This window comes from Oryza brachyantha, chromosome 8, assembly GCF_000231095.2.
Source record: "Oryza brachyantha chromosome 8, ObraRS2, whole genome shotgun sequence".
Taxonomy (NCBI): domain Eukaryota; kingdom Viridiplantae; phylum Streptophyta; class Magnoliopsida; order Poales; family Poaceae; genus Oryza; species Oryza brachyantha.
The window spans coordinates 14,661,717-14,674,533 of record NC_023170.2 but is presented as its reverse complement, the minus strand read 5'-3'; the positions used below and the strand labels follow the sequence as shown (position 1 = coordinate 14,674,533).

Here is a 12,817-nt window from a genome sequence, read left to right as displayed (position 1 = left end):
GTAGCTACACTTGCTCGCCAAGTAGTGGTGTCGCACTACTAAAAACTCGTGGAGCAGATCGTGCTGCAAACTAAATTACTGGTTAAGAGAAGAAGGCAGCTGAAAGTTGAAGCTTCAGGCCAATAGCAGTCAGTTGACTGACCTTCTCAGATATCTCTACTTCGAGAGTGAGGAGAAGTGGTGAAATTGGTTCCAGTCGTCCATTCATATGCCGAGTGCATGATCGAATGCTCCTGCTGATGGATTCTTTCCAGAATTCACAATTGACTAATAAAAAAGAAAATCTAAGTTAGATGATAGATGACCACGCGTTGAGATCTTTTAGAATTTTACCCCGATCTTTTCGCTTATGTTTATTGTTGTAAATCAAGATTTAAATTTCAACCTTAAATTAATTTTAGGGTTTTCTACCGAAATTTATTTTTCAGCATTGTTTTTGAATAGTTAAGAATACGTGTATAATTTTTTTATTTATAAATTATTTTTCATTTATAAGTATGTTATTTGTTTTTTCTATAAAATACCCAAACAATCGCCTACTTTATACTCCCTGTGATTTTTTGGACGCCGACTTTTTATATACGGTTGGCTCGGTGTCTTATTAAAAAATATATAATTATTGATTATTTTATCATGATTTGATTTATTACTTAAAAACAACTTTAAGTACGATTTATAGTTTTGTATATTTGGATAAAAAATTTAAATAAGATAAATAGTCAAATGTAAATTATAAAAGAAATATACAGAGTACATTCCAAACCATGATTGATTGTTCTGTGTTAGAGGTGCAGTCGGCGAGTCGGCGTCTGGAATTTGGTGGCCGGTGGCCGCTTTCACCCTCGCTGCCTTGTGGGATACTCATACTCCGGCGCCGACGTGGCGTCGCCTCGGCGAACCAAACCCGGGCGGCCGGCGGCCGACCAGGGCCAAGCCAGCCAGCTACATGATATGTCGGCGCGTCGCACTCGCACGGAGCCGTCGGCCCGTCGCCACTCCAGCCCGCCCCCGCCTAGATCCCTCGCCGTGACGTCTTCGTCGGCGCCGGCGCGTGCGCGTACGTGGTGGGGCGACGCCGGCCGCGACACCCACCTGCCGCGCGCGTCGTGGCTGCCGTCGCGTGCGCGGTAGAAAGTTACGGCAAACTCGCGCCATCGCGTAGGGGAATGGACGCCGGATGCCTACTTTCCCAAGCTGAGATCCGAGAAAGGAAAAAGAAAACGGATTTACACGCATTTTTTTAACTATGTTTTCATATTTAAAATATGTGACTTTCGAATTTGAGTTAAAAATAGTACTGTATTTTGTTCTGGGCTCCGTGATCCATGTGTCTATCTATTGCGAGCCATGCAAGACTAGTATAATTGATCAGCAAATAAGATATAATTCATGTAATATGTAATTACATAAATTTTATTATAAATTTTCAACAATTTTATTTTCATAATTATTATAAAGGTGAATTGTAATTGGATTTGTTAGCACATTATTGGTTGAAGTAATTCATATAATATGTAATTACATAATATATATACTCACATGTTTTGATTTTTACATTTATTCTTTTCTAAAAAATATAATATTATGATTAATCAACTTACGAAACTATTTAGATTATAATTTATTGGTTTTGTAGCTCTATCATTTGTCCAAAATTTGAATGAACATACTTAATATTGGAGTTGATTTTAAGGTATGTTTATTGTAGTTTATTTTCGTAGCGTTGTCTTTTAAATCGTTAAGAACATAAATAAAAGGTTTTAATCATAAATATTTTGTTGTTGTTTCATTTTATTTATCATTCATTTTCTTCATTTTAATTTCCAATTTAGTATCAACATTATTTATTAAAATTTAGACGATACTATACCGCAAGTTAACTTTAGATGATAATCAGTTATACAATATATATTACAAGAAAAAATTTTAGCCTAAAAACGGTACCATACAACTGATAATGAATTGCATGTGCCATAAAAAATAAACAGTATATACAGTTGATAATGAATGCAATGTGCCATAAAATATAAACGGTCTATACAAGTTATGATGGCCGCACAAGCCAATAATAAAAATGACTTTCAGAAAGAAGCCACTTAATTTTTATATTTTTGGAAACAATGGTTTCTACATGACATGCTATGGAGAGGGGGACGAATGACTCTTTTGATATTTCTAAAGCGATGGTTTTTATGGGACATAACTTACCAGAAATATCTGAACCTATTCTCTACATGCCGTGAGTAGATAAGTAGATGTGATCGCCGCCGACCAATTTATGTAAATAAATTCAAACGAAGTTTAGTTGTAAAACTGAATATATAAGAGTTTTTTTTTAAAGATCCATGCATTTGCCGGCTGGTTCGCACCTGCTGCTGCGTTTGTTTGATTTGTCTGTATTTTTTCCTCCCAGCCATTCATACGAAAAATATGGCCTCGACAATCTGGTTCCTCACGTGCAGGAAAAATTGATATGGTTTTGTCACATGAGAAAATGTATTTTTATGTCTGTTTCGTCCCATGGCAATTTTTACATGGCACCGAATATTCTGAGCAGGTATTTTATGATCTGTAGTGGTTTATTGAGAGCTAGTAATATTGATGAGTGGTGAAATCATATTTTCTTAAATAAAAGCGTCACGAAGATTATATTATGCAATATAATTAACATGACAGATCCGATATTCCCTTCAATGAAAAGAACTAATTACCTACGTTCCATACGACCCATCTAGCGACCTGCTCGGCATACAATATTTTTATTTTTTTAAAAAAACTGTTTAATACACAATTCTAAAAATATGAATCATTTGGTCATGACACTCACTTTATATGGGTAGATAATATTATTATACCACTGTTCTTGGCATGATAACGTTGGCTTCAAATTCAAACATAGGCTTTCAATTGTTTATTTCTAAAACTGTATATTTAAGTGAAGCAGAGGTTAGCTTTCTTTTAGTGAAAATAATTCACGTGGGTTCAAATTCTAAATTTGACGTAAATAGTCGCATTCATGTTTAATTATTCTTTCAGCAGTAAACGGTCTATCTGGGTACGGACGTACGTTAAATACATGTACGTTATGAATGGATGTGTTTGAAAACAAAAGATAAAACCATATATTTGTTTAAAGGTCCACAAATTTTAAAAAGGAAAACGTCGTCATCAGGTAAGAGCAGTTGCCAATTTCACCTTCCAAACCGTAAAGTATTTTTATTTATTATCCCGGGTGAAATCTTGTTACGCCCATGACGTCAACTCGCGCGGGGCCCACCCGTCATCCCGCGGGGCCCCACACCTAATTGGCGGGAAGAAACCTGCTGACCGCATCCCTCCCGCGATCCCAGCGCCCATCCAACGGCGGGGGATCCACCGGAGGGGGGCCGATCGGACGGTGCAGTATCGCCCGGGGCCCCACCGGCCCGTGGGAACCCATTCCTTTCTTGTCGTCGCGGCGGCCGTTACGTCGCTCCGTCACGCGCGCGGGGTGCGCTTTTTGCAGTTTGCCCCCTCCACAAGCCGGGATATTCCTCGAGTGCGGAGTCCGGAAGCGGGATGCCTCTCCTTCCTTGGGTTGGGTGGATGCCTCTCCGTCACTTCCAAAGACCAAACAAAATCCGGAGGAGAGAGAGGGGAGAGGGGAGAGGGGAAAAAATTGGGAGCCCTAGATTTCGGCGGGTTGGCTGCTGCGAGGGGGAGGGGGGTCGGGATCGGCGGGCGGATCCGGTGGGTGGAGGAGGTTGGGTGGGGGCGGAGGGGAGATCTATGCGGTGGGGAGGGGAGGGGAGGAGGGGAGCGGGCTGAGGGGGCGGATGGCGGAGGAGGGGTCGTCATCCGCGGCGGCCTACCTGGCGGTGGCGGTGGCGGTGGGCGTCGGGTTTGTGGTGGCGGTGGCGGTGGCGGTTCGGCGGAGGCTGGGGCGCGTCGCGGCGCGGAGGGAGGAGGTGCGGCGGCTCACGCGGCTGGCGCAGGAGGAGTCCGAGCTGGCGGAGCGGGAGTCGGCGCGCGCGTACTACTCGGAGCTGTTCCCGGGCGTCGTGCACGCGGCGGAGATGGCGGATGCGGCGGTGTGGCCGTCGCCGGCGGTGGTTCCGGCTCAGGTGGAGGTGGAGGCCGAGGCGGAGATGGATGCCCGGCCCCTGCTGCAGCCGCAGCCGCAGCCGTCGGTGGGCGCCAAGGGGGTCTGCGCGGTGTGCTTCCGGCCGACGACGTTCAGGTGCAAGCAGTGCAAGGCCGTCAAGTACTGGTGAGTGGTTTGCAACCATCTGCTTAGTAAATCCCCTTTTCATTTTATGAAATTTCACCCGTTGAAAGGGCAATCGGAAAGAGAGTTTTGCGATTGGTAGTGCGGACGTCTGTATGTTGTACTAATTTTGGTGTTCATACCATTGGGTGGGCTAGTAATTCAAGAAAGCCTGTACTTTGTGCTAATTTTGGGTTGCGCGTAACATGACTATCTTGAGTAATTGAATTTGTTATGGCTATTTCTGAATTTAGTCTTCTCTTTGTGCCGGTTTATTGCGCTTTAAGAATCTTATGTTGATATATGCCATTGCTAACAGAAACCAGATTTAGAAGACATTAGCCTGTGAATTAGTCATCTGTTATAGTCCAAACTAGGGCCGTAGTGGGTCAATAATACTATTACTTCTGTTTATGATGCTTTGTCCCGAAACTTGACTTTTTTACCCTGACTTAAAGTTGTCTCTCTATTGGTTCCACACACGCATGTTAATCTGTCTTTTATTTATGAATATGAACATGCTTGTAGCATGGTGGTAAATGCTTTCCACTCAGAAGCTACTGCTCACGGTTCAAATCATGGTCTCGCACCAAAGAAAGGTCACTCGCTGGTTCCTCAAAAAACCATGGGTTAAGAATCAACCTATAGAGGGCTGGTCCTCATGAATGAGGATCCATAATTGAAGACTGGCTTTCGTGGCCTTTCTTGACCCTGGTTTCTCCCCTTGGGCCCGAGCTTTTTTAATTTATTTATTGATGAAAGAACATAGGCACATGATCTGGTTTAAGGTATTAGGATCCTGTAGTGACTCAGATGTTCTCTAGATGAGAAAACTATCATTTTCATGATGCAATATTACCTGTTGTGATGGAATTTACTGGTTTTGTTTTGATGTATGATATGCCCAGATGCTCTAAAGTGAGGCCATGAACATAGATGTCTTGTCAAACCATGTTCAATAGAACAGTTGAGACTCTGAAATCATATTATTTTGCAGGAAGAAATTCATACTGGTTATGAATGTCAATTCTTCATAATATTTGTTTTATGTGCATAACCTATTTCTAATCATATCCTCGAATACATTTCACTAAAGTACTAATATTTTATTACTACAACAACATATTTAAGCCACAATAAACTAAATATTTAGCATAGAATCTAGCAAAGAACTACAGATTTAAGCCATTGTATCGCAACACTACTGATCTAGCACCAATGTTATCACAAAACTACATATTTTAAAATTTACATCAGAACAATCATGCCACCTGCGAGGTATTCAGAAAAATATAATTTCCATTGAAAAATTTTGCATACTAGCTACAGATAATGAGTAAATTATGTGTTATCCCATGATTATGGATTAAATGGTTCTAAAGTTTTCATCGTAATAACAAAGAGTTTTAGCCCGCTTCTTTTGGAACAATTGGTGGTTCAAATTTATTAATAGAATCTTTTGTGTTAATTTGGTTAATCAATGTAACAGAGACTATTATTGGATTGATTTGGTTATTTTTATTCTGAGTTTTATGACTTCTATATTTAGATTCTAACTGCTATATATAATTTTATGAAAAATTCATTGCTAACTTTGTAGTTTTATGGTACTGTAAAATATGTTATGAGCACCATCCATAACAAAATAGGTAAAGCATTCGTTGCAAAATTTATTATATTTTCCCTTGAGCTAAATAATTTGTATTGGCAAAAGTGTTCTGTAATGAAAGAAAACCTGGGCACGCAACAATACTTCAGTATCACTAAATATAGAGTTTATTTACTGGATGTGGTATGATACATCAATACTCTGTCAGCTTATTGGTACATGCTATACTATAGCATAAATTTATGTGTGGCATATAAGAATTAGATCATACAGTTTGTTCAACTTCAGTGACACCTTCATTTCTTGCAGTTCCTTCAAATGCCAGATAGCCCACTGGAGACAGGGTCATAAAAATGAATGCCGTCCACCAAGCGCTGATGTTAAGCATGATGATGGTGCTGAAGTTTCTGTTGTAAAGGTTAAGAATATTGAGCAAAGAAGTGCTTCTGAAGAAAACATAGTGACTGAGGTAGAAACAATAGCTGAAACCAACATAGCAGCTACAACCAGCTCTGAAACTTCTGGTGCAAACCATACCGTGGAGAATTTAAATGATAAAATAAAAGATATGCCCTCAGAAGTAACTTCAATGGAGGTTCCTGATGATGGCCATTCTGTCAGTGCAGTTAAACTCCCTCAAAGTTCTTCAGAAGTAGCTTCTTTTGACCGTAGAAAGACACAGTCAAATATGAAACCTACAACTTCTGTTGAAAATGGTTCTTACACAAAGGAATTAGGTGAGGCGTTGGTGTGTAAATCTCAGCCTTCTCAACCAAAAATAAGTGGTTCTGGAAGTCTTATCAACAAAGAGTCCTTAATTGATTCCAAGAAGCACGAGGATTGCTCTCAAATTAGTAATAGCCGAAAATATGCAGATAACAACAATTCTCAAGCTGTTGCCCTAGAACCTAAAACATCTAGGACTGCCCTTCATGTGGAAGTTGGACACTCCAAGACAAAAGCTGCTGTCTCAGACAACACTGGAGTGCCAAAAACGGTGCCATCTGTCTTGACTGTTAATAAAGTTGCTCCCACACCTGGTGGCCGTTCTGTTACACCTAATTCATCAAAAAGGGCTGATAATATTTCTGAAAGGAATCCAAAACCATCAGAGAAAGCGATATCAACAGCAAATACCCTGGCAACATCTCTGAAGAAAATTGTCAGGCAGCAAACAGTGCCAAAAGTTGTGAGGCATTATCCATCAGAGCCGGTAAGCAAAACCGAACTGCTCTGTTTAGCTAGTACAAGTTTTTTATTTGTTAATAGTTTTTATTTTTTGCAGACACATTTTCCATATGAGCTTTTCATTAAGCTGTATGATAAGGTTGAATTGCAGCCGTTTGGTCTTCATAACCTTGGCAATAGGTAAGTTTTGGATTATTTCTTAAATGTAACACACTGGAATGTTAGTTGGAACATATAGGTGCTTCTGTTTTGTTTATGCTCATTACTTTGCTCCCTAACATCTAAACTTAGCTCTCGTCACCCTTCTATGGCTATGACACAACTTGCATGGTATTTTATCATAAGTGTGGTGTTTATGCAGAAATTGACTTAGCACAGTGTTCGGTGTATAACCTGTTTCACCTGTGTTTATTTTTCTTCTGCAGTTGCTACGCAAATGCTGTCCTTCAGTGCTTAATGTTTACTCGGCCACTTGCATCATATCTTTTGGGAGGGCTTCATTCAAAAAACTGTAATATTCTTGTACTGTGTTTGTTACAGCATTGTTTCCCATAATGCATTTCTTTGAGTAATCATTTAATATATCATACTCTCTAGGTTCCAAAATGGAGTGGTGCTTCATGTGTGAATTTGAAAAACTTGTTGCGGAGGGCAGACAAGGCAAGCCTGCTTTGTCACCAACTGGGATACTCTCCCATCTCCCTGACATTGGAAGTAGCTTTGGTCCTGGTAAACAAGAAGATGCTCATGAATTCCTTAGGTAAGATGATTTTGTTTTGTTTACTGACAGTTAGCACTTTACGAAGTCTAAGAATTAGTTTATGCGGAAGCTAGAAACATTTATGTGCCTCAACTAGGAATGAGCTAGGGGGTATCACATGGCCGTGCAGAAAGCTATAGTTAATTAGCCTGCTTGAACCTTTGGGTGGTAAGACAGCTGCTCATTAGGTTCTGTGATATGGTCTGCATCACTGCATGGATAATCTTATGAGTGACGACAACCTTTTCCCCTGTGCACTGGGTTGTGATTCCTGTAGGATGATCACTTGTTGGGTTTTGGTGGTTGTTCATATTGGTAAATTGTCATCTGGATATGCTATCTGGAAATTAATTAGTAATCCTGGTGGAAACAACCTTAACATATTTTTTAGGGTATGAATTGGCATTGCCAATGCCTTTTTGAATGACTAGCTTAGTTAATTATGTCTGTAAAACTCAGTTGTTTTCAACGGTAGTATTTCATGGAACAACGTTACTTGATGTGTTTGTAGGTATGCCATTGATGCCATGCAATCTGTATGCATGAAGGAAGCCAGGAAAAATGGTGCTCATCGTTTGCATGAAGAAACAACACTTATGCAATTAATATTTGGAGGCTATCTGCGATCCAAGGTATTATTCTTCACGGAACAGCTTAAATTTCTGTTATTTGTACCACGTTATCTGAGACCAGCTGTGTAAGGAGGCCCTATTCTTATTGATGTTTTTTCCTTCTTTTCTAGATAAAATGCACAAGTTGTGATGCTATTTCTGAGCAATGTGAGCGTATGTTGGATCTTACTGTTGAAATAGACGGTGACATCAGTTCACTGGAAGGAGCACTTGAGCGATTTACATCTACAGAAGTCTTGGATGGAGACAATAAATACCAATGCAGCAGGTTATATTACTTAGTTGATCTCTAGCTTTCTCTGCTCTTGCGCCTTTTGTGTTCATTACAGTTCCTATCTTTTTTCACCACATTCCCAAATCCTTGAGATGCTTGTCACTGAAACCTTAGTAAATTAAGGGCCTATAGTTATAGTGATTTCAAAAGGAATTATAGGCACCTGTGCCTCTAAGGTCGTATTTGAGGGGTTGGTTGATTGTTTTTTTTCCATGCCATCTAATCAAAATTTAAGAGGAACAATGTGAACATTACCTTAGAAAAGTACAAGGATAGCAATGCGCTAGTGTTTGTGAAAGCTGGCCAACAGTGGCCTTAAGAAAATAATTTGTACATACCTGTTAATATGGAGTAGACATCTTGGTGGCTTTGTACCAAAAAACAACGGTTGCACACTTGCTCCAAAACCAAGTTAATACAAAAATGTTATTTGTGAGCACCAGGCCATTGCACTTTCTACTTGTTTTGAATTTGAATGTGCACTAGATGGGGAGCTCTGAGTTGCACAGCGTTTATTAATAATTTAATCTACTACAAGTTGGGTTTTTGGGTTAGCAGTCATGATATATTGGCTTGTTGTAATGTTTATGTGTTAGATAATTGAACTCTCATACCCAAGCTTGCTATGACAACATGAGTATTGCCTTCAGAATCTGACGAATTGTTGAGATGGAAGATCGGTTTTACAGAAAATTTTCATGTATATTCGTACAAAAGCTGCATATAGTAATATTTTAGTTTCTAAAATAAGATCTTTTCTTGAGGGCCTTTTGAAAATAAACGATGGAATGCTATGATACTTGTTAAAATTGCTTTGTTTGTGTCGTAATAGTGTCCTGTTAATCTAGTACATTGTATTATAAATGTATTATGTTAGACCTGTAATGTCTTATGATTTTTAGTTACTTCTGTGTACTTGTCTTGATTCTTTTGTGCCTAGTCCCTAATACTGATATCCTAACTCTACTATGTAATGTTAGATGCAAATCACATGAGCGTGCTAAAAAGAAGCTGACCATATGGGAAGCACCAAATGTCCTGACTATTGCCCTGAAAAGATATCAGGTATCATCAGCAATGCATTTTTTTGCTTTTCTTTCCATAGCAACAGTGAGGGAACTTGTCGTTTACTTATTCAAGACTTCTTTGCTTATTTTTTTCTAGTTTTGAGTATGTCCAACAAGCATTGGAATTTTATTTAGTGTTTCACTAACCCTTTCCCTCTATCTACAGTCTGGAAAGTTTGGAAAGATCAACAAAGCCATCCGATTTCCTGAGACCCTGAACTTGAAGCGCTACATGAGCGCAAAAGCTGATGACACTTCCCCTGTTTACAGCCTCTATGCAGTGGTTGTCCATCACGATGTTATGAATGCTGCCTTTTCTGGTCATTATGTGTGCTATGTGAAGGACACACAGGGAAAGTGGTATAAAACAGATGACAGTCAGGTAAACAGGCTCTTTCTGGATTAGTAGTTGCTGCCTATACCTGCTAACCTGCCCAGTGTTTTGTTAAGTTAAATCACTATATTTAGTAAAGTTGATTATGTTCATTCCTGCATCTTCTGGAGCACTGTTTCCCATTTTAAGTAACAAGTAATGTCAGCTATGAGAGTATCAGACTTTGCATCATCCTACTGAAGATAATATGTGTGTTAGTAAAGGCATACTAAACAGTTTATGGGACTTCTCTATGCACTGCACCAATGTGCCTCTGGCATGTCATAGGAATCTTATATTCTAACTTCGATGGTATTTGCTTTGTTCAGGTCAAACCTGTATCTCTGGAAAATGTCATGTCGAAGTGTGCATACATGCTGCTCTATGCAAGGTAGATTTTCTTGCTTCAATACAGAGCAAAGTTTTTTATTTTCTTTTTATCGTTTGTTTGAAGGAGCAGAAAAGGGTACTTTTCTCATGGACAGCAGATACTGGCAATTACTTGATTTTGCCTGTCTGGATCTTTATCAGGACATTCTAAATCCTCTGTTAACCATTTCAGGTGTTCACCAAGAGCTCCACGCTCTGTAAGGCCAGCGTTAATGGCTCAAGATCCAGCACGTGTAAAGAAGGCCAAGTCAAGGGTAAATTCAGGACGGTGGCATGGAGTAGATCCCATTAACAGACACCAAGGCGGCCAATTGCACGCAGATCACATGACAGATGACTTGCCCAATACATATGATGAGTATGGACATGCACCATATTCACCAGCAGAATCTCCTAGTCCAAGTGAGAGTTCATCAATTTTCACCAATTCAGACACAGGGTCACATAGCACTGACAGCAGCGAGAGCACTAGAAACTCCACCAGTGAGGATATGGAGTACTACATATTTGGACAGTCAGATCAAGTTCCATATTCGGATGGCTCTATGTTTGGACATGGGGAAAGCGACCGCAGCGTGTATTCCCGATCACGATCCAGCTTGGGTACCAGCTCATCGGGTCAAGAGGTGGATCAGTATAGGCCTGACGAGCACAGGCTTCAGGGTACCAGGGAGGGTTGGAGTCAGGGAGATGAAAGTTCTTCCTTGTATACTAACCAAAGTAAACATCACTTTAGTAGTAAGTTAACAGAACAATATAGGGGGAGGTTAGATGGGACTGAGCATGATCCTGGAGAAGCCAGTAGTGTTTTATTGAGGAGATCGGCTAGGGAAAGGACGGCCCAAACATTTTATTGACATGTGAAGGGTTTGGGTTGTAGAGGTGTAATAATGTAGTAGTATGTATTATTACCCCCTGCAATGGAAAAGGAAAAAAATGGCCCAGTTCGTAGAAAATGGCAGAAATTTCATTCGGTGCATGCGTAATGTTTTGAATTTTTTTAATTTTTTAAACCTTTTTAAGAAATAATTTATTACTAAATCTTTGGGGAAAATATTTCCAAAACTGAACCTTTTGGTCACGTCAATGTTGATGGCGTGACAGGACAACACTGTTACGTTGTCTGTACAGGCAAGACAACACCAATGTTGGTGGCGTGGCTAAAAAGTTCATGCGGTGGAAATATTTTCTCTGGAGATTTAGTAATAAAATTATTTCTTAAAAAATTTTAAAAATAAAAAAAATCTAATGTTTTTTCATCTTGGATCTGCATCCCGAGATGTTCAAATCCTGGTGTGCAGAACCACGTGTTCGAGTGTGCTGCCTCAGGACTCACGAGTGTGACGCACATAAACGCAGCGCACACGTTATATGGCTTCTATTGGGCGCATACATACGCGATCTGGTGTTTATGCAGTATGCGTGTGTTCCGTAAGGCCTTGTTTAGTTCTAATTTTTTTAAAAAAACATCACATCAAATTTTTTACATTTAAATAAAACATTAAATATAGATGAACCAAAAAACTAATTACACAGTTATAAAAGAAATGTTGAGACGAATCTTTTAAGCCTAATTAGTCCATAATTAGCCATAAGTGCTACGGTAACCAATATGTGCTAATGACGGATTAATTAAGCTCAAAAGATTCGTCTCGTGCTTTTCAGACTAGCCGTGAAAACTCCTTCCGACATTCGGTCAAACATTTAACGCGACATTTCTCCCAAAAAATTTTTTAATCTAAACACTCCTAACATCAGGCGTATCCTCTCATTTGACTACGTCCCACTCATCAGGACCCGTCCGTTTTCAATGTTGTATTTTGGAGTTTTGCAGGTATAATTTCTAAGCTATTAAGGCTATTTTCTTTTTCATCTAAAGATGAGAGATTATTTGATTTTTGAAAGTTATTTAATGGTGTAAACAATAAAAAATTGCTGCTATAAAGTTAAAATACTATTTTAGAAAAGTAAGATGATGAACTTTCATATATATATATATATTTACATCGTTTAATGGTTCAGTAGGTGTGTACGTAAAAGTCGAGGAAAACTTTAAGAATAATCTAAGGAAAAAAAGCATCCTAAATGATATGTTTCATGTAAAGAATTTATATATAAAAGTTCTTCGTCTATAATATTTTTAGTTAATTTGATCATTTATACTTTAAGTAGTTATCGAAAAATTAGATATTTTTTTTATCTTTTTAAGTTTGACTGTTAGGTACTAGACAGACAAACCCTTAAAAGCAAATCTTATATAGATAGACAAGCAAGTACT

At 39.2% G+C, this 12,817-nt stretch overlaps 1 protein-coding gene across 1 annotated transcript; it reads left to right on the top strand.

Annotated features, from left to right (window-relative positions):
- Window positions 1-3,781: 3,781 nt before the first annotated feature.
- On the top strand, window positions 3,782-11,518 carry LOC102700455 (ubiquitin carboxyl-terminal hydrolase 17-like). The gene is made up of 11 exons (XM_015840155.2): window positions 3,782-4,249; window positions 6,165-7,068; window positions 7,141-7,223; window positions 7,469-7,554; window positions 7,641-7,803; window positions 8,315-8,435; window positions 8,546-8,703; window positions 9,690-9,774; window positions 9,943-10,158; window positions 10,479-10,540; window positions 10,712-11,518. The coding sequence occupies exons 1-11, from the start codon at window positions 3,816-3,818 to the stop codon at window positions 11,394-11,396; spliced, it is 2,997 nt and encodes a 998-aa protein (XP_015695641.2). The 5' UTR covers window positions 3,782-3,815; the 3' UTR covers window positions 11,397-11,518.
- Window positions 11,519-12,817: the final 1,299 nt, after the last annotated feature.

Excerpts from the sequence above, each read along its gene's own strand:
- LOC102700455 (XM_015840155.2), top strand. The coding sequence starts at position 3,816 with ATGGCGGAGGAGGGGTCGTCATCCGCGGCGGCCTACCTGGCGGTGGCG. Across the intron at positions 7,069-7,140 it reads GGCATTATCCATCAGAGCCG|ACACATTTTCCATATGAGCT; the intron begins GTAAGCAAAACC and ends TATTTTTTGCAG. Across the intron at positions 10,159-10,478 it reads ATAAAACAGATGACAGTCAG|GTCAAACCTGTATCTCTGGA; the intron begins GTAAACAGGCTC and ends TGCTTTGTTCAG.